The 24,012-nt window shown below is 49.9% G+C and overlaps 1 protein-coding gene and 1 non-coding gene across 13 annotated transcripts; both read left to right on the forward strand.

Annotated features, from left to right (window-relative positions):
- Positions 1-1,522: 1,522 nt before the first annotated feature.
- On the forward strand, positions 1,523-23,133 carry Timeless (timeless circadian regulator). Of its 12 annotated transcripts, none has more exons than XM_087559223.1 (29): positions 1,523-1,618; positions 9,620-9,783; positions 9,927-10,080; positions 10,300-10,414; positions 10,509-10,571; positions 11,853-11,954; positions 12,100-12,255; positions 12,467-12,600; positions 12,787-12,874; positions 13,149-13,325; positions 14,583-14,800; positions 15,029-15,132; positions 15,260-15,429; positions 16,502-16,627; positions 16,717-16,868; positions 17,566-17,663; positions 17,751-17,880; positions 17,967-18,168; positions 18,436-18,581; positions 19,558-19,643; positions 19,732-19,849; positions 19,937-20,019; positions 20,186-20,328; positions 20,482-20,659; positions 20,745-20,813; positions 20,923-21,041; positions 21,705-21,924; positions 22,045-22,143; positions 22,247-23,133. In XM_087559223.1, exons 2-29 carry the CDS (start codon positions 9,687-9,689, stop codon positions 22,318-22,320), a joined length of 3,621 nt encoding a protein of 1,206 aa, XP_087415349.1. In that variant the 5' UTR covers positions 1,523-1,618; positions 9,620-9,686; the 3' UTR covers positions 22,321-23,133.
- Positions 22,723-22,829, forward strand: LOC120093897 (U6 spliceosomal RNA). Its single transcript, XR_015626261.1, has one exon. It is a non-coding gene; the product is annotated as a U6 spliceosomal RNA (small nuclear RNA).
- Positions 23,134-24,012: the final 879 nt, after the last annotated feature.

A 24,012-nucleotide genomic window follows, 5' to 3' on the forward strand; every position in this document is an offset into this window, starting at 1 on the left:
GCTGTGTCTGAGTTTGCGGGCATAGAAGCTAGGGAAGGGGAAAGAGGTGTCAACATGTATGTCCAACCCCAGTTTGGTAAACACAGGGAACCTAAGACCTTAAGTTTCTGGCCTTTACCCTGCTTCCAGTCAAGTATATGATACGCATCTTGATTTTTGAGGGGTCACAGGAGGGGGGGGGTCACTCCTCTCAGGGAGCAGACAGAAAGGAGGGGGCAAGGCATTCCAGGGGTTGGGAGGTTTGGTGGGAGAGGTATCCAAGATTTTATTTCCAGATCACTACTATTAAGTTTTGAGGGAATTAATGGGAGACTATAGACTACTGATCTCAGGGATGCTTGTCCCAGAGACTGGGGTGGAAGCTCTGAGAAAAGTAAACACGGGCTTGAGTCGTTCTATAAAGCCCGCCTATATCTGCCTTGGACCACAGACCTTCAACAGAAATAGGAGTTAGGCAAGCCTGTAATCTAAATGGTTTTCTTTTTCTTTCTTTTTTTTTTTTTTTTTAGATTTATTCATTTATTATATATAAGTACACCGTAGCTGTCTTCAGACACACCAGAAGAGGGCATCAGATCTCTTTACAGATGGTTGTGAGCCACCATGTGGTTGCTGGGAATTGAACTCAGGACCTCTGGAAGAGCAGTCGGTGCTCTTAACCACTGAGCCATCTCTCCAGCCCCCTAGCCTGTAGTCTATAAAAATGAAATGGTTTAAAAGGCCCTGCCTCATAGCCCTGGACAAACGGTACTGAATCCCAGATTTGCTTTCCGAGGCTAACACAGGAGATCTGGTGTCTGAAGCAAATTTACAGGAGTTGAGGGGGCAAGACGGGAGATTTACTTAGAGCAAACTGAACTTTGCAAATGGCGTCTCTGTACTTTCATCACTAGCTCCAGAGTCTTTTATTTTTGTATGTCTTTTCACTTTTCTCCCGGCTATCCTTTCTGCTAACTCTCCCTTATGGCCCCCCATATCGATCTCCTCTATCTAAATGCTTAATTCGGAGATGATTTTTTTTTTTTTTTGGAGCCCTATCTTGTATTTGTTGGTAAAATAGCATCGCGTTAGCAGGGGCGCAGGTGACCCTGAACGAACATGGAATATTTATTGCAGATCTTTCTATTCTGAGCCTCCTGTATATACTTTGCAAGCTTTAAAAATACATGCCTATAAGAAGACAGACAACCCTAAACTCTATCCCAAACACCAAACTCTCCACTTCCTCCCAAATAAAACACATCTTTTCTAACTAGCCATTTAAGACTTTGGAATAGTCCACTTGACTGAAAGGGGAAGAACGTCTGTAAATTCCCCCTTAATTCGATCTTGATTCTTATTATAATTCAGTAGAAAACCCCTAGCGTTTTGGTTTTTACTTTAGCGCAGATGACCGACTCACTTAAAACAGTCCTTTTGGGTTTCCCTTCTTATCCAAACTTCCCTTTCCTCTTGTCCGGAGTCCAGTGGCTCCGCCCCGCCCGCCCCGCTCGCCCCGCCCCGTGCCCGCCCGCGCAGGCGCGGACTGGTCGCTCTCTGCCGAGTGGCGGGAAAGTCTGCGACCCCGCACCTCACGGCCACTGGCCCTGCGAGCCTTCAGAGGACTCATGGATAGTGGGTGAGTGTGTCGGAAGGACCCAGGATCGACACGAACATCCCCGAGGTGGCGGGCCGGCGATGGGGCGAGCGGCGGGACAGAGAGCGGCCGCCGTCCCGCCGCGCAGTTGAAGGGCGGGGGCGGGGCTCCCGGCGCGTACGCGAGTTCGGACCCAGCTCCCGGGCGAGCGTGGGGAAGACCAGCTGGGTCCTTGCGGGTCTCAGCACATCCTAAGCCTGGGGTAGGGAAGGGACCGTGAGACCAGGATCTTCGAATTCCGAGAGCAGAGCAGAAGCCTCCCGGGAATTCCCATGCAGTCCAGACTCGAAGACACAGCGGTCTGGAGGTCGTCAGGAGGGGGATTCACAGGCCTTGGAGTTTTCATAGGCTGGATTCAATCCTCTTGCCTAAGGAAGACACAACCTCTGGGGATGTCAGCTAGGACAAGAGCAATTAGTTAGCCTTCTTTCTTGGAGTGTCATTTCTTTGTCTTTGATGGCTGTCACTAGAACCTTGTTTTTTTTGGGGGGGGAGGGGGATGAAGCTCGTGGTTTTATATTTAGTTTGAAACCCCATTTCGGTCGCTTAAAGTTTTGCTTACTCAGGTGGGTGCTTTGCGTTCCTGACATTTTTCTCATCCAGTTTGATTTCCAACTTCAGGGAAAGGATGTGTTTGCTCCGCGTTTTTTCGTACCTCAAGATACCTGAACTCCCTCTGCTGGAGAGTTCTTGTCACTTTGGTACTGTTGCCCTCCAAGCTGGTCACCCCGCAGCCCAGAAGCCTCAGCAGGTTGGGTTGCTTGTTTCCAGCCTGAGGATTTGAATGAAGTCCTAGGAGCCCACATGGTGGAAGGAGAGAACTGAATCCTACACTTTGATATTTGAACGGGAACACATACAGAGATGAATCATTAAAAGGACAGGGCCTCAGTATTAGTCCTGGCTGGGCTGGGATTGTCTGTGTAGACCAGACTAGCTTCAGACTCAAAGATGTCGTTCACTAGGCTCTGCCTCCCTGGTACTGGCCACTCGCTCTTTTGTGTTCCTGAAGTATTGTACCTTTGCTTATACCAGTGCCAAAGTTTATTGAGCACGCTAATAATGTCGCATGCAAGCTGGAGAGGTGGTTCAGTGGTTAAGAGCACTGACTGCTCTTCCAGAGGTCCCCAGTTCAAATCCCAGCAACCACATGGAGGCTCACAACATCTGTAATGAGATCCGATGCCCTCTTCTGGTCTGTCTGAAGACAGCTACAGTGTACTCATACATAGTTAATAAAACTTAAAAAAGAAAATAATGTAGCGTGCGTGGCACTCAGTGCCAAGAGCTGAGAGTGGAGTTGGAATTCCAGTCCTTGAGGACTGGTGGAAAACATGTAACTGTAACTTCTGCAGCTACAGAAGACACTGAATCCTTCCTAGCTCTTCCACTCTGCTCACTGGCATGCGTCCTGATGCCTCCACATTTGTAGCTTTAGCCTCCCTTCCCTACGGTGCAGACTTGTCTACTTCAGTCTAGGGAATAGCATTTATTAAGCACCTACATTACCCCTGGGATGAAGGAGTTGTTGATATTTTAAGTGCTGCTGCCAGCTGCCATTTTTCTCTTCTCTCTTACCATAGTGAGGATTGAACCAAAGGTCCCCTACACCAAGCTCCGACACTGTTCTAGTTTCCCTTCCCTGCCTCAAAGGTAAAGAGTGAATATCTCCAACTCCTCTCCATTTTGAGAACAACGTGCCCTGGGCTCCCATGCTGGGGTTTCAGATGTGCCCCACATACAGTGCAGGCAGTAATGGCACTGGGACCCAGGGATTCCTTCATCCTTGGCAAGCTGGCTGAACTCTCTCCCCATCTTCATTCCCATATCACAGGAGCATTTTCAGAACACTTGCCTGAGCCCCCCTTCCTGGAAATCGTTAACTGTGCCTCACAAACTAAGGCTAGTGAAGGGAGTCAGCTGTCTTAAACAATCCGCTTCACTGTTGTATACAGAAAAGTTAAATGCCGTGAGGTAGAAGTCTGCATGGCATAGGAAAAGGAGGTGGCTTCTGTGTCGGTAAGTCAGAACTGTCAAAGTCCATAACTTAAACGTAGGTGGGAGAATGGCAGTAGTTTGACCATCAGAAGATCATTGAGACCATATTGAGGGCACACGTGGAGTTTTTTGTTTTTAACTGAGAAAGGATCTCTGTAGCCCAGGCTGGTCTCTACCATGCTGTGTGGTTTTTCTCATAGCGAGAATTGAACCAAAGACCCACCACACCAAGCCCCAACACTATGTTCTAGTTCCGGGGGTTCCACTCCCATAACCACCTACACTGGGTGGTGGTGGGGCACATCTGAAACCCCAGCACTGGGAGCCCAGGGCAGGTTGTTCTCACTAAGGATCCCTTGAACATATGATCCTCCTGCCTCCACCACCCGAACCCTGATTACAGGTGTGCAGTGCCCTGCCCAGCTTAAAGCTAGAGCTTTGTACAGTGGTGTGTGTTAATGGAGGAGTGCACATGAGGGAGGTACAGTGGTGTGTGTTAATGGAGGAGTGCACATGAGGGAGGTACAGTGGTGTGTGTTAATGGAGTGCACATGAGGGAGGTACAGTGGTGTGTGTTAATGGAGGAGTGCACATGAGGGAGGTACAGTGGTGTGTGTTAATGGAGTGCACATGAGGGAGGTTCAGTGGTGTGTGTTAATGGAGGAGTGCACATGAGGGAGGTACAGTGGTGTGTGTTAATGGAGGAGTGCACATGAGGGAGGTACAGTGGTGTGTGTCAATGGAGGAGTGCACATGAGGGAGGTACAGTGGTGTGTGTTAATGGAGGAGTGCACATGAGGGAGGTACAGTGGTGTGTGTCAATGGAGGAGTGCACATGAGGGAGGTACAGTGGTGTGTGTTAATGGAGTGCACATGAGGGAGGTACAGTGGTGTGTGTCAATGGAGGAGTGCACATGAGGGAGGTACAGTGGTGTGTGTCAATGGAGTGCACATGAGGGAGGTTCAGTGGTGTGTGTTAATGGAGGAGTGCACATGAGGGAGGTTCAGTGGTGTGTGTTAATGGAGGAGTGCACATGAGGGAGGTACAGTGGTGTGTGTTAATGGAGTGCACATGAGGGAGGTTCAGTGGTGTGTGTTAATGGAGTGCACATGAGGGAGGTTCAGTGGTGTGTGTTAATGGAGGAGTGCACATGAGGGAGGTACAGTGGTGTGTGTTAATGGAGGAGTGCACATGAGGGAGGTACAGTGGTGTATATCAATGGAGTGCACATGAGGGAGGTACAGTGGTGTATATCAATGGAGTGCACATGAGGGAGGTACAGTGGTGTGTGTTAATGGAGTGCACATGAGGGAGGTTCAGTGGTGTGTGTTAATGGAGTGCACATGAGGGAGGTTCAGTGGTGTGTGTCAATGGAGTGCACATGAGGGAGGTACAGTGGTGTGTGTTAATGGAGTGCACATGAGGGAGGTTCAGTGGTGTATATCAATGGAGTGCACATGAGGGAGGTACAGTGGTGTGTGTTAATGGAGTGCACATGAGGGAGGTTCAGTGGTGTGTGTTAATGGAGGAGTGCACATGAGGGAGGTTCAGTGGTGTATATCAATGGAGTGCACATGAGGGAGGTACAGTGGTGTGTGTCAATGGAGTGCACATGAGGGAGGTACAGTGGTGTGTGTTAATGGAGGAGTGCACATGAGGGAGGTTCAGTGGTGTATATCAATGGAGTGCACATGAGGGAGGTTCAGTGGTGTGTGTCAATGGAGTGCACATGAGGGAGGTAGATTAGCCGTCTTTCAGTGTCACTTGGGATTCCCCAGGAGCCAGACACTCAGATGGAGTCGGGTACAAGGGGCAAGAGCAGATTGCTTGTGCTAGGTTAAGAGGGAACAGGATTGGGGGCTGGGGATTTAGCTCAGTGGTAGAGCGCTTACCTAGGAAGCGCAAGGCCCTGGGTTCGGTCCCCAGCTCCAAAAAAAGAAAAAAGAAAAAAAAAAAAAAAGGAACAGGATTGGAGGCGGAAAGAACTTGGCCTGAAAGGCAGCCACTAATGGAAACTCTGGAGAGAGGATTGCTTGGTAGAGAAAGCTGGGGGACTGCCTGGGAGGAGCAGGCTGATGATGTGAATCCTAGCCGCTGTTGGCTGCATTTGCTTGCTCTGCTTTTACTTATTTTTTTTTAAATATTTTATTTATTTATTATATATTATGATTACACTGTTGCTATCTTCAGACACACCAGAAGAGGGCATCAGACTCATTTCAGATGGTTGTGAGCCACCATGTGGTTGCTGGGATTTGAACTCAGGACCTTGGGAAGAGCAGTCGGTACTCTTAACCACTGAGCCATCTCTCCAGCCCTGCTTTTACTTATTTATGTGTGTGTAAATATGCACTAGATTGAACAAGGTGCTTTGCCCATGCTAGACAAGCACTCTGCTGCTGAACTGTATCCCCAGTCTCTTTTTCTTCTGTATCTATCTCTGTCAATCTACCTACCTACCTATGTATTTATTTTGTGGTACTGGGATCAAACACAGACTTAGGCATGTTAGATAAGCAACTTACAAATGAGCTACAGCACAAAGTTTACTTTCTTTTGTTTTTTAGAGACTTTATTTTTAATTTCATGTATACACGTGTATTTGTGCAGTTGCCTATGGAGACGCTTGATCTCCTGTGAGATCATGTGTCTGGGACTCGAACCTTGGTCCTCCGGAAGAACAGCCAGCTCTCCTAACTGTAGAGCCATCTCTCCAACCCTAGCATAAATGTTCTTGAAAAGAAATCTGAGCAGACTTTTCCATGACTGCCACAGGACCCTTTCTTTTCCAGAGTCATAAACTGAGGTTGGTTTAGTAAAGGATGGATTGGTCTGCACCATGTGCTGAAGCCAGGATTTGGACACCATCTTCTGACTTCACATACACTGTATCTCCTGTATGAAAGCTTCTGAATTCAGTGCACTCAAAAACATAAGGCAGTGGTTGTAGAGAAAGAGAACTGTCCTGGGCACGCTGACGTAAGACAGCCCAGATGTTGGAGAGAGAATAACTTGTCTACACTGCTCAGGCTTCCCATCCCTGACCTGGTCAGGGAAAAGCTCATGGACGAATGGTGTGTGGACTGCATCTCAAAGTTCACATAGGCTTGGAACTTTGGGAGGCCTGCAAGATGGAGGGAATAGACCATGTGCAGTTCAACGTGGTGAAACACGAATGCTTTTGTTCCTAAGTGAAGGTCTTAACATCCAGAGAGAGCAAACAGTCTGAATCTGAGTGATGTGGTTGTGTATGCATGCAGTATTTACTGTCTAGGAGAGATAAGCCAGACAGACTGAATAAACAGGTTTTAGTTAACTGAATGAAAAGAAAAGTAAAATGTTCTTGCCTCCAAATTCTAAAGCAAAGAAGGAAAAAAGGAGGGTAAACTCCTAAATTTTCTGTCCCCGCCATCCACCCTGTTTTCTTACATTTATGACAACTTTGAGGAGTTAGTTCTCACCTTGCAGTCTGAGGCAGAGTCTTTCTTGTTTACACTGCTGCATTGCTTGTTCAAGGCATGGCTGCCCCTTCCGAACAGCCACTACCATTGTCTTGCCTTTTGTGTGCATCCTTGGGATCTGAACTCAGGTCTTTCAGCTTCTGCGGAAAGTGTTTTTACCTACTGTGCCATTTAGCTAGCCTTCTCTTTGTCTGTTGCTGTCAAAACATTTGGTAGAGGAGAAGGAGAAGCAACAATTCCAGCAGATAAGGCGGGAGGTTATATAAGAAGAGCTGTTCCTAATCCCTTGCAGTTGTTTTGAATGGAGAGGCAGCGTAAAGGAAAAAGTAGGTCAGAGACTGCAGTCAGGAGTCCCACAGCCTGGAACTGGGGGAAAGGAGCTTCCAATAGGAATTTCACCCTTCATGGTAACCCATGATTAAAAGCACACTCAGACCAAGGCATGGTGGAGCACACCTTAATTGCAGGAGGAGGACCTTTGTGAGTTTCAGGCCAGCCTGGTCTATATACCGAGTTCTAGGACAGCCAGGAGTACATAGAATAACTTTGTCTCAAAGTGGGGGAAAACATAAATAAACACATAGAGTTTCTGTTTATTTTTTTAATGTGATGATGCAAACACAAACAAACACTTGGTGTTGAACGTGCTCTTCAACTGAGACAGCTCTTTGGCAAAAGATAGGAAAGGCCTGGCTCTGTTACAGATGGGCGTGGGCATGCACATGCACACGGAAGCACACATAATACACCAGTGGTCTCCCTGGAGAAGCTGAATGTCTTTGAGGAGAGTCGGATTGCATGTACAGAAGCGACCTCACCAGAGACCTGGTCTCTGAGAATGGGCTGAGAGAAAAGGCTCCTTCACAGCCCTGTCATTCAGTGATCATTTCACTGGCTCCTCCTATGGCTGGGCTTTGTTTGCAGCTCGGAAGTAGGCTGGTGGTGGGGGTGGCGGAGGGATAGTAGGATGGCAGGCAATGTGAAGAAGTAGACCGGTTATGTAAGTAAAACTTAAGTGCAGGGAGATAGCATCAACTGGTACACCTTGGGCTCTCCAGAGGCTCATTCTCTGTTTCCCATAGAGGTGGAGTCCGGGCTTAAAGCTAGGGACCACAGCCAGAAAAGGTCTTTTTATAGAGGATGCTCCCAACAGGTGCAGCTGAAGGGGGACAAGATTGATGAATATTCCTGATCTTCCACAGACGTGGGTAAAGACACAGTGTGTGTGTGTGTGTGTGTATGGTTCTAGGGTTCTAGTCACTTAGGATCTTAGGATTCTGGGTTTGTGGCATTCAGTGAGGGCACAGGGATCTGGATAATTGGGGAAGTACTCCATAAGACGAAACCGCCACTTCTTGGACAGAGGCAGGGAGTTCACTTCCGTTGCTGCCTTTACTTCATGTTCTGTCAGAGCCAACGAAAACTGAAATTACTGGATGGCAGGGAAAGAACTTTCTTTACAAATGTCAGTGCCTCAGAAGCCAAGGAGATCCTAGCGGGTGTCAAGTCCTACAGAACGGTCTGAGGAGACAGCTCATCAATGAAACACAAGCATATGGGTTCAAGCCCCAGCACTCCTGTGCACAAACCAGGCTTGTGGTCTGTGGTTGCAATCCCCTTGCTGAGGAGGCAGACACAGGAAGATCCTAGGGCTCAGCGTGCACCACTCCAGTCCCAATGGGAGCTCTTGTTTCAAAACGAGGTTGGAGGTGCCTGAGGAATGATATCTGAGATTGACTCCTGACCTTCACACACACACACACACACACACACACACACACACACACAGAGGTATGCACAGAGGCGGGGGAGAGGGAGGCACACATTTATACTTGTGGACCCTCAGCTCCTACATTTATAAATCTTATGTATAATCACTGTGTACCTGGACTGGGATTTTTTTTTTCCTTTGGGAGGGAAGGGAACATGTGCAGATCAGGACAGCTAGCCAGAGTCAGTTCTGTTCTACCATGTGGGTTCTGTGGCTAGTGCTTGGGTCATCAGCCTCAGCGGCAAGCTTCCTTCCTTCCTCAAGCAGTAGCCCAAAGCTAGCACTCCTAACTCCTGTGGCATGTCTGGACTAGGGCTGTCTGAGGAAGCTCTAGAAGATGGAGGATTCTGTCTAACCCCTCCCAAGGCTGCAGAGGTCTCTGAGGTGAACATCTCAGCATTGATCCCCGTTCTCCTGGGTTGTCTTAACTCTGAAACATGTTTCTGTGGTTTCAGGATCTGGCTATAGTATAGGCTGGGCCTTAGTTCATAAAGCAGAGTTTCTTTGGTTTCTAGTCAGCTGGGCTGGCGGATGCAGCTCAGTGGTAGCACATGTGCACCATGCACAGGAGCCTCCGTGGGTTTGATTCCCGTGCACCACAGTTGATTAGCTTAAAAAACGTTTTCCTTGGGCCTGGGAACAGCACTTTTAGTTCTGACCAAAACAAAGCAGATAAGGGTCTTGTCCAGAATATTCCTGAGTGTGAGGCCCCAGCCTGTTTATTTTCCTTACCATGGAATCCCTCTTCCTAGTCCCATAGGCCTCACCGTTTCCATCTGCCATCTCCCTCGTCTGTTCTGCTGGTAGGGCCTCTGGTGTATGGACTTGTACATGATGAACTGTGAACTTCTAGCCACTTGTAGCGCCCTTGGGTACTTGGAAGGAGGCACTTACCACAAGGAGCCGGACTGCTTGGGTGAGTACTCGTTTGAGGAATCAGGAGAAAAAACCTCACCAAATTGAGATCTGGTGAATTCCTCCGGCTGTGGGTTCGAACAGCACATGGGCCCGGGCAGCTTCCTTGGGGTTCAAGGTAAGTGTTTTATTCTGTCTCTAAAGAGAGTGTGAAGGATTTGATCCGATACCTGAGGCATGAGGACGAGACTCGAGATGTGCGGCAGCAGCTGGGAGCCGCGCAGATCCTGCAGAGTGATCTCCTGCCAATCCTCACCCAGCACCGCCAGGACAAGCCTCTCTTTGATGCTGTGATCAGGTTCACTCCTCAGCCTTTTGACTTCTTTTTTTTTTTTTTCTATTTTTTTTTCTATTTTTTTTTTCTATTTTTCGGAGCTGGGGACCAAACCCAGGGCCTTGCGCTTGCTAGGCAAGCGCTCTACCACTGAGCTAAATCCCCAAACCAGCCTTTTGACTTCTACCACATGTGGCATCTGTGTCGGCAGGGAAACCTAACCACTCTTGCTTGCCTCCCCAGGCTGATGGTAAATTTGACTCAGCCAGCCTTGCTCTGTTTTGGCAGCGTGCCTAAGGACCCCACTGTACGACACCATTTTCTGCAGGTTCTAACCTACCTGCAGGCCTACAAAGAGGTAAGAAGCCTTCCTCCAGAGGTATTGGGTCTGCGTTTGGAGAGGAAAGGAAGAGAAGGTAGGCACTGTCTGTGGGCTGTTTCCTGTTCTGCAGGCCTTTGCCAGTGAAAAGGCATTTGGAGTCCTCAGCGAAACCTTGTATGAGCTACTGCAGCTGGTGAGTGAGTGAGTACACATCCCACGGGCCAGCTAGTACTTCTACCTCCTCTGGGCAGCGAAGGTCCTCAGCCCTTAGAGATACAGCAGCCTATGCTGTGGAGTCTAGCTACCTTGGGACTACTTTACTCCCACCCTCATGCCCACCCCAGCCTTCTCTCTCTGCTTCCATGTATGTATATACTTCCTGTCCGTCAGGCACCTCAGAGGGCCCAAGTGCTGTTGGAGCCTCAGGAACTGGCTATGCATGATTGTGAGCTGCTGCGAACTGTGGGTCTCTGCAAGAGCCCTAAGTGCTCTTCACCACTGATCCTTTCTCCAGCTCCCCTCCCTCACTTCCTCCCTTCCTTCCCCCCCCCCCTTTTTTTTAAGATTGAGTCTCATGTAGCCCAGGCTAGCTTTATGTTTAAGTTCACTGTGTAGCTAAACATGGTCTTGAACTCATGCCTCTTCCTCCTGAATACTGGGATTATAGCTACACACTGTCATGCTCCAGGTGATGCTGCATCTCATCCATGTCCGTGGCCCTGCCCCATAGCACTGGGGATTGAGGCCAGACTGGGATGCATGCTAAACAAGTACTCTACGGCTTGAGCGCATCTCTAGCTTCTTCTTGTTGTAGTTGCTTGTTTTTGAGGCAGAGTCTTGCTATATTGCAGAATGACCTTGAACTCTCTCTGTGGTCTAGGCAGGCTCTGAACTCTTTGAAGTCCTTCTGCCTCAGTCTCCTGAGGAGCTGGGGTCGCTGGCCTATGCCACTAGGCTTGGCTCACTCTACTTGGCTTCTTTTTTTTTTTTTTTTTTTTGATGCTCACTTTGTAGCCCCAAACTAGCCTGGAACTAAGAGATTGTCCCCCTGCTTCTACCTCCAGAGAGCTGGGATTAAAGACTTGTGCCGGGGTTGGGGATTTAGCTTAGTGGTAGAGCGCTTACCTAGAAAGCGCAAGGCCCTGGGTTCAGTCCCCAGCTCCGAAAAAAAGAACCAAAAAAAAAAAAAAAAAAAAAAAGACTTGTGCCACCATGCCTGCTTTTATCTCTATTTTTAGAAATTTACCTAATTTTGTGTGTGTGTGTGTGTGTGTGTGTGTGTGTGTGTGTGTGTGTGTGTGTGTCTGTACATGTGCACATCTAGACACCTGTTGGGTTGCATGTGCTGGGGTCTAAACTCCAGTCACCACGATTGTGTTGAGAGCATTGTTAACCACTGAGCCACCTCTCCAGATAACTTTTCCTTCTTTTTAGTCTCAGTTCTCAGGGCTCCGTCTTTTCTCCTTTTGCCCAGGGCTGGGAGGATCGGCAAGAAGAAGACAACTTGCTGATTGAACGGATCCTTCTGTTGGTCAGAAATATTCTCCATGTCCCAGCCAACCTTGAGCAGGAGAAGGTGAAGAGGGTTAGGGTGAACTCCCCTCTCCTAGACTTTTTCATGAGTCTGGGGACTAGCCTCAGCCACAGGGTAAGTTGGGGACTGTGGCATCTGTCCTGCATGGAGCTGAGTGTGTCCTCCCTCCTCCCCGCCGCCTGCTCAGAGGATCGATGACGATGCCAGCATTCATGACCGGCTTCTGTGGGCAATTCACCTCAGTGGCATGGACGACTTGCTCCTCTTCCTGTCCAGCTCATCCGCTGAGCAGCAGTGGAGCCTCCATGTGCTGGAGATCATCTCCCTCATGTTCCGAGACCAGGTGAGTCCTTTCACTAGTCTCCCAGACCTGAGGAGCCCTGGTAGTGATGGGGCGTCACTTGAGAGCAAGTGATGGGTACGTGCCCTGGCTGTCTTTCACCTGAGGCCCATCGACAGTTCTCAGTGTTTGTGTTTTCCTTTCCAAGTAGGAGTGAACTAAAGGCTAAAAAATGACATCCCGGCTGACCCTTCCCTCTTTATTCCAAATCCAGAAGCCTGAGCAGCTGGCAGGAGTAGGGCAGGGACGCTTGGCTCAGGAGCGAAGCACAGATTTGGCAGAATTGGAAGTGCTGCGCCAACGGGAGGTGGCCGAGAAGAGAGCCCGAGCCCTGCAGCGAGGAAACAGGTGGGTGGCAGGCTGCTCTGCGGTGGACTGACTCGCAGCAGCAAACACCGGATACTGAGCCCAGCCTGAGGCTGGGTAATATTTTAAAACTAACTCTCCCTGAGCTGCTGCTGATGAAAGAGAATGACCTAATACTTTGAGAGAATCGAGGAGTCATTTTGGAACTTTTTTTTTTTTTACTTGAAGGCACTCTCGATTTGGGGGCTCCTATGTTGTCCAGGGGTTGAAATCTATTGGGGAGAGGGATGTCGTCTTTCACAAAGGCCTTCACAACGTGAGTACACATCCGTTTGTGCCAGAAACTGGAACAGCAGGACCCGAGAAGGGTGGCCCTCTCCAGAGTTAAAGTTGCTCTGTTTCTGACTCGGAACATAGATGAGGACACATGTACTGACCTTATCATGTCCACTGATAGCCTCGCCGCTGCCAGAGGCAGACATCCTGCTGGGCATCTTCTCTAAGAAAATTCCAGAACAGTGGCTCTAGAAAGAACTGCAAGGCTTGGGGGTAGCCACGACTTACTCTAATGCCTCCATCCACACTCTCAGCTCCAGAACTACAGCTCAGATCTAGGAAAGCAGCCCCGGAGGGTGCCTAAGCGTCGTCAGGCTGCCCAGGAGCTGTCTGTCCATCGCCGCTCTGTCCTGAATGTGAGGCTCTTCCTCAGAGACTTCTGCTCTGAGTTCCTGGAGAACTGTTACAACCCACTCATGGGTGCAGTCAAGGTGAGAGGACACCTAGGCAGTTAGGAGTAGAGAGATGCTAGCCAGAGCAATGGTAGAGCCAATGAAAAGCAACCTGCCCAGGGGACACTGACTTTGCAGTGTGGACTACACAGTGAGTGGGACCCCAGACAGAGTAAAGATTCTGAGGAGTGGGTTATTATTAGCAAGACTGAAAAAAGTTCTTGGTGGGACTGGGGAGCTCGTTCAGCGTTGACACTTGGTGGGACTGGGGAGCTCGTTCAGCGTTGACGCTTGGTGGGACTGGGGAGCTCGTTCAGCGTTGACGCTTGGTGGGACTGGGGAGCTAGTTCAGCGTTGAGGCTTGGTGGGACTGGGGAGCTAGTTCAGCGTTGAGGCTTGGTGGGACTGGGGAGCTCGTTCAGCGTTGACACTTGGTGGGACTGGGGAGCTAGTTCAGCATTGAGGCTTGGTGGGACTGGGGAGCTCGTTCAGCGTTGACACTTGGTGGGACTGGGGAGCTAGTTCAGCATTGAGGCTTGGTGGGACTGGGGAGCTCGTTCAGCGTTGACACTTGGTGGGACTGGGGAGCTCGTTCAGCGTTGACACTTGGTGGGACTGGGGAGCTCGTTCAGCGTTGACACTTGGTGGGACTGGGGAGCTCGTTCAGCGTTGACACTTGGTGGGACTGGGGAGCTCGTTCAGCGTTGACACTTGGTGGGACTGGGGAGCTCGTTCAGCATTGAGGCTTGGTGGGACTGGGGAGCTCGTTCAGCATTGAGGCTTGGTGGGACTGGGGAGCTCGTTCAGCGTTGACACTTGGTGGGACTGGGGTTGACGCTTCCTGCAGAGTTTGATTCCATGCCCAGGTCAGTTTCCACAAAGTTGCCTGTGACTATAGCTTCAAATCTAATTCCTTCTGGCCTCCAGAGACATCCACACCCACGTGTGCAGACCCACACAGAGACACATACATGTTAATTAAAAATAAAGTGAGTCTTTTTTTTTTTTTTTTTGGTTCTTTTTTTCGGAGCTGGGGACCGAACCCAGGGCCTTGCGCTTCCTAGGTAAGCGCTCTACCACTGAGCTAAATCCCCAGCCCCGTGAGTCTTTTTTAATAAGGAAATAAAGACTGTGGGACAAATTCCCCAGAGAAAAGGGAGGGGAATATGAACAGACCTGAGGAGAGCTAGAGGAGACTGGGAACTGTGGATTCTAGAAAATACTGTATTGTCCAGGGCCCAACCCCTCATCACAGGCAAGAAAGGCCGGAAGGGACATGGGGGTGTCTTTCATTAGGATCACCTGCTTCGGGAGAAAGCTCAGCAACATGATGAGACGTACTACATGTGGGCGATGGCTTTCTTTATGGCCTTCAACCGAGCTGCTGCCTTCCGCCCTGGCTTTGTCTCTGAGACCCTCAGTATCCGGACCTTTCACTTTGTGGAGCAGAACCTCACCAACTACTATGAGATGATGCTGACAGACCGCAAGGAGGCCGCCTCCTGGGCACGCAGGTGAGGGGGACAGACGTTGTGGGGTTGCAGAGGGAACCTTGGCCAAGTCTGCATACCAGACTGAACGCTGGATGATATTTTCCTTGTTCATGTTGAGGTGGTCAGGCTAGAGTGGGGACTGGTGGGGTTCTTCTCACTTTGGAGGTACCATTGAGGGGAGGTGCTGACAGTTCCGTTTGACAGAGCCTTTGGTTGCTCCCATTTTATCCTTTGCCCTCCACTTGGCAGGATGCACCTGGCTCTGAAGGCCTATCAGGAGCTGCTGGCCACAGTGAATGAGATGGACATGTGCCCAGACGACGCTGTCAGGGAGAGCAGTCGCATCATCAAAAGTGAGGCCTGGCCTGGACGCAGATCCCAGGCTGCCTTTCCATTTCTTGTTAGAATCTCCTTCTTCCAAGTTCTAACGTCATCTCTCCTTTTCTAGCCCTTCATTTCTTTCTTGTTCCCACCCCCTAGACAACATTTTCTACATGATGGAGTACCGAGAACTATTTCTGGCACTCTTTCGAAAATTCGATGAGAGATACCATCCACGTTCATTCCTTTGTGACCTGGTGGAGACCACTCACCTCTTCCTCAAAATGTTGGAGCGCTTCTGTCGGAGCCGAGGGAACCTGATGGTGCAGGTACAGGGCAGACCCAGGGTGTGGGCAGCTGTAGGGAAGGGAGACGGTGGAAGACATGCCAAGTCTGCCATGTGTCCATAGGTACAGCTACGCGTGCTCACACAGCCTCACACACAATAGGCGCACACAGAACTCACACGTAAGAGTAAACCAGGCTAGTCCTGAACCAGTTACAGTTACAGTACACTCAAGCAACTCAAGTCAGTCTCCAGGTCACTAAACTGAGACTGTGCCCAAAACTGTAGTAGATGAAAAGACAAAGACGGAAAGCTAAGGAAAGACCTCCAAGGGTGGCTGGAGAGATGGCTCAGCGGTTAAGAGCACTGACCGCTCTTCCAGAGGTCCTGAGTTCAATTCCCAGTGACCACATGGTGGCTCACAACCATCTGTAATCAGGTCTGGTGCCCTCTTCTGGTGTGTCTGAAGACAGCTACAGTGTACTTATATATAATAAATAAAATCTTAAAAATTTTATCTTAGAGATACAAGATTCTGCTTTGCAAAAACACGTTTGTTTTTTATATGGGGCTAGCAAGAGAGCTTAGTAGGTAATGGCATTTACTTTTGTCTGGTGACCTGAGTCAGAGCCCCAGGACTACTCACTTAGTGGAAGGAGAGAACCAGTTTTCCCATGCTGTCCTCCTCTGGCTCCCATTTGTCTGCCTCCTTGGGAAGCAGAGGCAGGAGTGTCTCTCAGTTTGAGGCCAGCCTGGTCTACTCAGTGAATTTTAGGACAGCCTGGGCTACATGGTGATATTCTGTCTCAGCCACATCCCACCCCAGAAAAGTCAAGTAAAATGGACAGACGGATGGGGAATTCATGAGGATGCTCAAGGACGTTATCACACACATCAAAGGCTAACTCTTACTTCAAGAAATAAGCATTCTGTATTTATCCGCATCATAGCTTTTACCCACTGTAATGGCATCTTCTCCTGACTTTTCTGTTTTTCCTGGAGGGCAAGAAAATACAGTGCCCATGGCTGCTCCCCGTCCTCCTGCCCACTCTCCACTAACACTGTTCAGAGACTTTGTGGCTCTGCTGCCTTTACCATACAGTGCTTTCCCACAGAACAAAAGAAAGAAGAGAAAAAAGAAAAAGAAGGCCCAGGAGCAGGGTGTTGCTTTCTCACGTAGCCCTGAGGAGCTGCAGGCCATGTGGTCAGCGCTGGCAGAGCGGCTGCTGCAGTGCGCCCAGGTAGGTGGTTTTGTTCTTTTCAGGACAGGACTCTTGTAGATAGTCCAGATTTCCTCCCGCTCTGCTCCCATGGCCGTGTCTGTCTGTAGGAACCTGAGCTCAGTGTGGACTCCATCATTCCCTTTGATGCGGCCTCAGAGGTGCCAGTGGAGGAGCAGCGGGTAGAAGCTATGGTGAGGATCCAAGACTGCCTTGTGGCTGGCCAGGCCCCGCAAGCCTTGGCCCTCCTGCGGTCTGCCCGGTAAGAATGCTGTGTACCAACCCTCCTGGGCTCTGAGGGAATGAGGAGGCCTTCACTGGAGTCCAGGATTGTTAGAGCTCAGAAGAGAAGAGTCTGACCAGAAGCTGTGGGTCTCTGTAAGCAACACTCACTCTTCGTAAACTCTGATCACTAGTTGGGAGTATTTTGTTTTTGAGAATTGTCAGAAAACACAGTTTACTAAAAGAAGAAAGAAGTGCAGTTCTATTAGCTAACGTTAACCATGGTTCAGATGTTGACGAGTGGCCCTTTAGTGTCTGTTCCGTGTAGAGATACCACGTGTTTGCTGACAGACATGGGATATGGCATTCCTCACGTGAGGGTTATTTTTACTTCTCTGTAGATGTAGGTCAGACTTATTTTCTGTGTCTGAGCATTTTGCCTGAATATGTGTGCATGCACCATATGTCCTCCTGTTTGCCTGTGGAGACCAGAAGAGGATTTCAGATTCTTTGTACCTGGGGTTCCAGGCAGTTGTGTGCTACCTGTGGGAAGTGAGACTGAGCCCAGGTCTTCTGCAAGAGCCAAGGGCCTTGTGAGAAGAACTTCCTTAGCTTGTCTCATCTCTGAGGTAGTGGCTTACACTCCCTTTTCAGTTGACAAAGGAACTAATGTTTCATTCTAGTCTGAACTGCAACTCCAGTTTCCTGTGATTAAAACCTTTTCTGTGTATCTCCAGGGAAGTGTGGCCTGAAGGAAATGTGTTTGGCTCTCCAGTCATTTCCCCAGGGGAAGAAATGCAGTTGCTAAAACAAATCCTCTCTGCAACCCTTCCCCGTGAGTCTCCATTCTTTCCCATCTCTCTTCCCCAGCATGCTGCACACCAGCATAGCAGAAACCCAGCAATCCTCACTCTTTGTATAGGGCAGCAGGAGCCAGTAGAAGGAGATGCAGAGGAGGAAGATGAAGAGGAGGAGGAGGACGAGGAAGAGGAGGAGTTACAGGTGGTCCAGGTGTCAGAGAAGGAGTTTAAGTTTTTGGACTACTTGAAACGGTACAGGCTGAGAGGATTGGCTGGGCACCTGTGAGGATGAGCAGTCTGTCCAATGCTGAATAGTTTCCCTCCATGTCTTGGTGCAGCTTTGCATGCTCAACCATTGTGCGAGCCTATGTGCTTCTCCTGCGGAGCTACCGGCAGAACAGCGCTCACACCAACCACTGCATCGCCAAGATGCTGCACCGGCTGGCCCATGACCTGGGGATGGAAGCCCTGCTTTTCCAGCTCTCCCTGTTCTGCCTCTTCAACCAGCTACTCAGTGACCCAGCCGCTGCAGCCTACAAAGTGAGGGGCTGCCAGGGAGGGTGCACAGTGGGGGCAGGGGACTGCCAAGGAGGATGCATGGTGAGTTGTGGATGATTCTTAAGAGGAAGGAAGGATAAGTAAGGCCTTAGAGCAGAGGTGAGGACACTGTGGAGAGGTCAGCAGGCAGGTTGAGGGAGCTGCATGGGGGATAGAAGTGATGCAGTGAGCCAGGTAGAGGCAAACTGGGAATGTTAAGGTCTGAATTTACTTGAGCTGAGGTGCCATGGTAGCTTTTCTTTCCTACAGGAGCTAGTGACTTTTGCCAAATACATCCTCGGCAAGTTCTTTGCGTTGGCTGCAGTGAACCAGAAAGCATTTGTGGAGCTGCTGTTCTGGAAGAACACCTCGGTGGTTCGGGAAATGACCCAGGGATATGGCTCCCTTGACAGTGGGTAAGCTCAGGGCTAGGGACCGATGGGGACAAGGAAGATGGTGTAGTCACAGGGTCATTTACAGAACATTTGGCCTAGTGTTTCTTTTCCTTTCTGAGGCAAGGGAGTAAGCTCATGAAGTGAAACGCTTCTCCTGAGGTTACCCAAAACAGGAACGGGACTGGGCCTAAGTCTGCTACCTTTAGTTTCCTTCTCTGTCACCAGCCTTCACAGAGTGGCCCCTGATGACAGTGGGCTAGGTTCCACAGTTTCTATGTGCTTTCTTAAAATGTGCTCAAGGCCAAGCTGTGTGTTACTATATCTGTGATCCTAGCACTTAGGAGACACACAGTAAGGTCAGAGTTAAAGGTCCACCAGACTCCAAAGCAAAGATAAGGCCACCCTCTCTCTCTCTCTCTCTCTCTCTCTCTCTCTCTCTCTCTCCCCCTCCCTCCTCTCTCTCTCTCTCTCTCTCTCTCTCTCTCTCTCTCTCTGTCTCTCTGTCTCTCTCCCTCCTTCCCTCCCTCCTCTCTCTCTCTCTCTCTCTCTCTCTCTGTCTCTCTCTCTCTCTCTCCCTCCTTCCCTCCCTCCTCTCTCTCTCTGTCTCTCTCTCTCTCTCCCTCCTCCCCTCCCTCCTCTCTCTGTCTCTCTCTCTGTGTCTTTCTCTCTCTGTCTCTGTCACACACACACACACACACACACACACACACACACACACACACACACACACACACAATCTTCCCTCTGGTCTCTCCTCTCTCCTACACTGCTCTTTTTCCCATTTTACTTAGTCCTTGGACTGTCAGGTTCTAGGCCAAGATCAAAAATCTCCTGGTTTGAGCTCTGAAGTTCTTCGGGGGAGGGTAAAGGAAGAGACATATTTTAGGTCTCCATTGAGTTACCCTTTCCACCCTTGGGTCTGACATGACAGAGAGTGCTTTGGCTTGTCTTTTTAAACCAGTGATCTCCTTACACCTGTTCTTCTTTCACTGTTCAGGTCTTGCAGCCACAGAGCCCCTGTGTGGAGCTCTGAGGAAGAGGCCCAGCTTCAAGAACTATACCTCGCCCACAAGGATGTAGAAGGTGTGAGGCTTTGAGATCTCAAGATTGTGCAAGGAGGGCAGTCTGGGCCCAGACTCCTCCTGACTGCCCCGTTCCCTCTCCACCTCAGGTCAGGATGTAGTGGAGACCATCTTGGCACACCTGAAAGCTGTCCCTCGGACACGCAAGCAGGTCATCCACCATCTGATACGCATGGGCCTGGCCGACAGTGTCAAGGACTTCCAGAGGTAGAGGCCTAGGCTCTGGGGGGAAGCTAGGGTAAGGAGACCTTACTTGCTCCAGACCTCCCCTGGCACTGACCCCTGTCTGAATAGGAAAGGGACCCAGATTGTCTTGTGGACAGAGGATCAGGAGCTGGAGTTACAGCGGCTCTTTGAGGAGTTCCAGGATTCCGATGGTGAGTGAGGTTTCAGGCCATGTGGCGAGTGCCGGGCTGCCCTGGCTCCTCACTTGCCACCTTCTGCTCACATGCTGCATTTGTGTCCCTTAGGGTTAGCCAAGTTAGCCTCTGCTTTCCATTGCTCCTTCCCAGTTGCTCTGGAGTATCCAAAATCTCTCTGCAGATGTTCTTGGTCATATCATGAAGAATATCACAGCCAAACGTTCACGGGCTCGAGTAGTGGACAAACTGTTGGCCCTGGGACTCGTGTCCGAGCGCAGGCAACTGCACAAGAAACGGAGGAAGAAGCTGGCGCCCTCTTGCATGGTACCCATCTTATCCTGGCTCTTCCAGCCGGGGCCTCACCCCACAAAGCACTGCAGGGCTCCTCCTGCCGCAGGCTGTTCAGACTGGGCCCCTCTGTAGCTGCACAGAACCCCCAGGCCATTTTCTTATTCCTGTGTCTGCAATGAACCTCAGCAGAATGGGGAAGAGTCCCAGAGAGATGCTTGGCAGGAAGATCCAGAAGAAGAAGAGGAAGAAGAAGGCTTGCCAGAGAGTGAGGGTGAGGAGAACGAGGAAGACTTGTTAGCAGGACAGGTCCAGGGCAGCTCATCTCTTTCTGCTGAAAACCTCCGTCAGAGCCTTTGTCAGGACGGTGAGGACTTGGGTTGGGAGAGTGATGTCAGAGGTGGAGGGTTAGGAAGGGAGGGGCCAAGTATGAATTTCTCCTCTTCGCCCAGGCCTCTCTGCTCCCCTCCTGTGGCTCCAGAGCTCCCTGATTCGCGCAGCAGATGACCGAGAAGAGGATGGTAAGTACAGTGAACACTGAGTGGCCTGGGCCTGGCATGATCCAGAGCAGTCCCTCTGCCACATTGTCACCATGTGCTTGCTGCCGGCCCTGACTGCACCATTTTGCAGGCTGCTCCCAGGCCATCCCTCTGGTGCCTCTGACGGAAGAAAATGAGGAAGCAATGGAGAACAAACAGTTTCAGCATCTGCTACGTAAGCTAGGAATCCGGGCCCCCTGCTCAGGACAGGCAAGTATCAGAGCGGGCGGTGTCAGCCTCAGAGCACACTGTGCTATTGCCCCGATCCTCCCTACTGCCTTGTCTTTGCCTCCCAAGATTCCCACACATTGGGTCTCTTGCTCTAGTCTCTCCGCTCTGTCACCTCCCCTTCCCTCAATCGTGTTCCACATCTCCCTCATCTCCGCGCTGCCCCTTGTCTGTCTATTGATTCAGTGCTTCTTTGTGTCACATGCAGCCTCCAGGAGGCATGTCTATCTCTGCATGGCCATCCACTCACACCTGCTCTACACCACGGCCATCCTGAGTCGGCTTGGCACTTACTCAGAGAGACAGTCTTACTGCCTGTGGGAATGTCGTGAAGTGGGAATAGTTGCTCCCCTGCCCCTCCCAGTAGCGCTATAGCATCTTGCTTCCCCCATTGGTTCTGAGCATGGGTCTTCCAGGATCCTTTCCTGTATTCGTTGCTAACAGCTGTATTTACAGTGAATGCTACCTGGTGTAGCAATGAGGTAGATGCTGGGTGTGTATTATGAGGAGCACGTCACATGGACGAGTCTTTGGATCATTCCCAATAAAGGGTCATGTTTACTCAATGAACAATAGAGCAGAAGAATGTCCAGCGAGGCCAGCCGGGCCTCACTGGCAGTTATCTCACCTGTTGTGCTCCTGTAGGAAACCTTCTGGCGAATTCCAGCCAAACTGAGCTCCACCCAGCTTCGGAGAGTGGCTGCTTCTCTGAGTGAGCGAGAAAACAAGGAGGAAAGAGAGGAGGAGCCAGAGCCGAATCCAGGAGTCCCTGGAGAGCAGAGTCCCAGTGAGGAGCACCAAGTGAGAGCCCCGAGAGCCCTTTTGTCAGCTCGTAAAAGGAAAGCAGGCCTGGTGTTTCCAAAAGGTAAAGTGCCATGGTCACCTCTTAATGACTTAACTGTGTGCCACTGTGTGGCGAGAGGGCTGGGAGGTGTTGGAGACAGTGCAGGTCAGTTCCCTAACTGTGTGTCTTACATCACTGCAGAGGAGGCCACTGGGGAGGAAGAATGGAAATCGGTGCCTAAGAAGCAGCAACTGCTGGACAGCGACGAAGAGGACACCGACGACGAGAGGGGAGGGCAAGGTAGGAAGGACTCCGTCTTCAGTGGAGACCCTGGCATTTGTCTCATCCTTTTCCGTACTTAAGCTTCCCATTTCTGTCTCCTACCTGTCTGTCATTCCCATAGCAGCAGTGTCGGGAACCCTGAGAATGCACAAGGAGAAACGGTTTCTGGTTGAGGATGAAGATGAGGATTACTGAGGCCTTTGACAGATGCCAGTTGGAAGGCACAGAAGCTACTTCATCTTGCCTGCATTCAAAGCAATCTCCTCTAGGAGTTGTAGGCACCAGTGAGAAGAGCAGGGAGATGCTAAGGTGGCCGGGACTCCTCTCTGGGCTGTCTTCACACAGGGAGCTTCATACCACATGACACGTGTGTTCATACCATCCTCACCAGGCACTGGACTCATTTTCTCTCAGTGGTTGAACCCAGGACACATGATTGTGCCCGTTACTGCAGTTGGGTAGAGTTGGGATACACTACTCTCAAGCTGACAAGCATCCTTGATTTGTGTTTCTTATTAAACGTGTAAAATTAACAATTGCTGATCTCAAAGGGACCAACCAGTCTTCTGTTGTGTCTCTGGAACAGAAGAAGGTTAAGTGCTCGCTTCGGCAGCACATATACTAAAATTGGACCAATACAGAGAAGATGAGCATGGCCCCTGCACAAGGACGACACACAAATTCATGACACGTTCCATATTTAAAAAAAAAAAAAAAAGAGGGGGCTGGGGATTTAGCTCAGTGGTAGAGCGCTTGGCTAGGAAGCGCAAGGCCCTGGGTTCAGTCCCCAGCTCCGAAAAAAAGAACCAAAAAAAAAAAAAAGAGGAAAGTTAAAAGACATTTCCTGAACTGAGCGTGGTAGCATGACCTTCTACTCCCAGAATGTGGAAGAGAGAAGCAAGAGGATTGATTTCCTGAGGGGGAGGGGAAAGAGTGACATACCCTCTGCCTGGGCCAATAAATGTAATAAAAAAAATCAGCCTGACAATAAATGTGATTTTAAAAAGAGAGACTTCTCTTTTGTCTTCTTCTCCAGTAGATACAGTGGTAATGTCACAGTGGTGAGGTCACATGACGATGCTCTATCTTGCTGACCACGGGGCATGTGCCTGTTGTGAAAGGAAAATTATACAAATTTAAGGTTTAAAAATATAAAACTAAAAGAGTAAGCCCCAAAAGCCACAGACTCAGGGCTAAGCCCTGTGGCCAGGAGCAGCAGGCCATAAAGATAAAGAAAAGGAATGCAAGAGAACTACTTTGCTTATCACCCGGTGTGAGTAACTGTTCTTTGTTCTGCCTCTGTGAAGTTTATATTTAAGCCCCTACTTGTGCTTTCCAGCCATTGTATCCTGCAGAGAGCACTCCAGGAAACCAGCGGCCCAAGCCTAACCAGAGGTGTTTCAAATACAGATGCTTCATGAATTCTGGCAAACTTTTAAAAATAATGAGGACCTAAAGACCCTGATTTAGTAGCTCTGTTCCAGGAATCAGGGGGCCATAAAACCTTCTGGTGTCCCCTTATCTCCTGGAGCCATAAAACAATCCTGTGACTTGGGTGCCTTCCCCTCTGACATCCCCATCCCCTGGGCTCACAGCCTCTGCCTTTAAATAATCTTTCTCCCAGCCTCTCGGGGTCTACACTTCTGTCTCCTGCGTGGGATACGTGTCGGCCCGGAGATCTCTGTAATAGGTCTCCGTAATAAACCTCACCTTTGCTTATTACATCCAAAATGGTCTCTCTGTGTCTGGGGTCCTCGATTTCCCAAGACTTGAGTAAGGGTCTCTCTCTGCGTGGGATCTTTCAATCCCATTACAGATGGCTGTGAGCCACCATGTGGTTGCTGGGATTTGAACTCAGGACCTCTGGAAGAGCAGTTGGTGCTCTTA

Source organism: Rattus norvegicus, chromosome 7 (assembly GCF_021556685.1).
Source record: "Rattus norvegicus strain SHRSP/BbbUtx chromosome 7, alternate assembly SHRSP_T2T, whole genome shotgun sequence".
Classification (NCBI taxonomy): domain Eukaryota; kingdom Metazoa; phylum Chordata; class Mammalia; order Rodentia; family Muridae; genus Rattus; species Rattus norvegicus.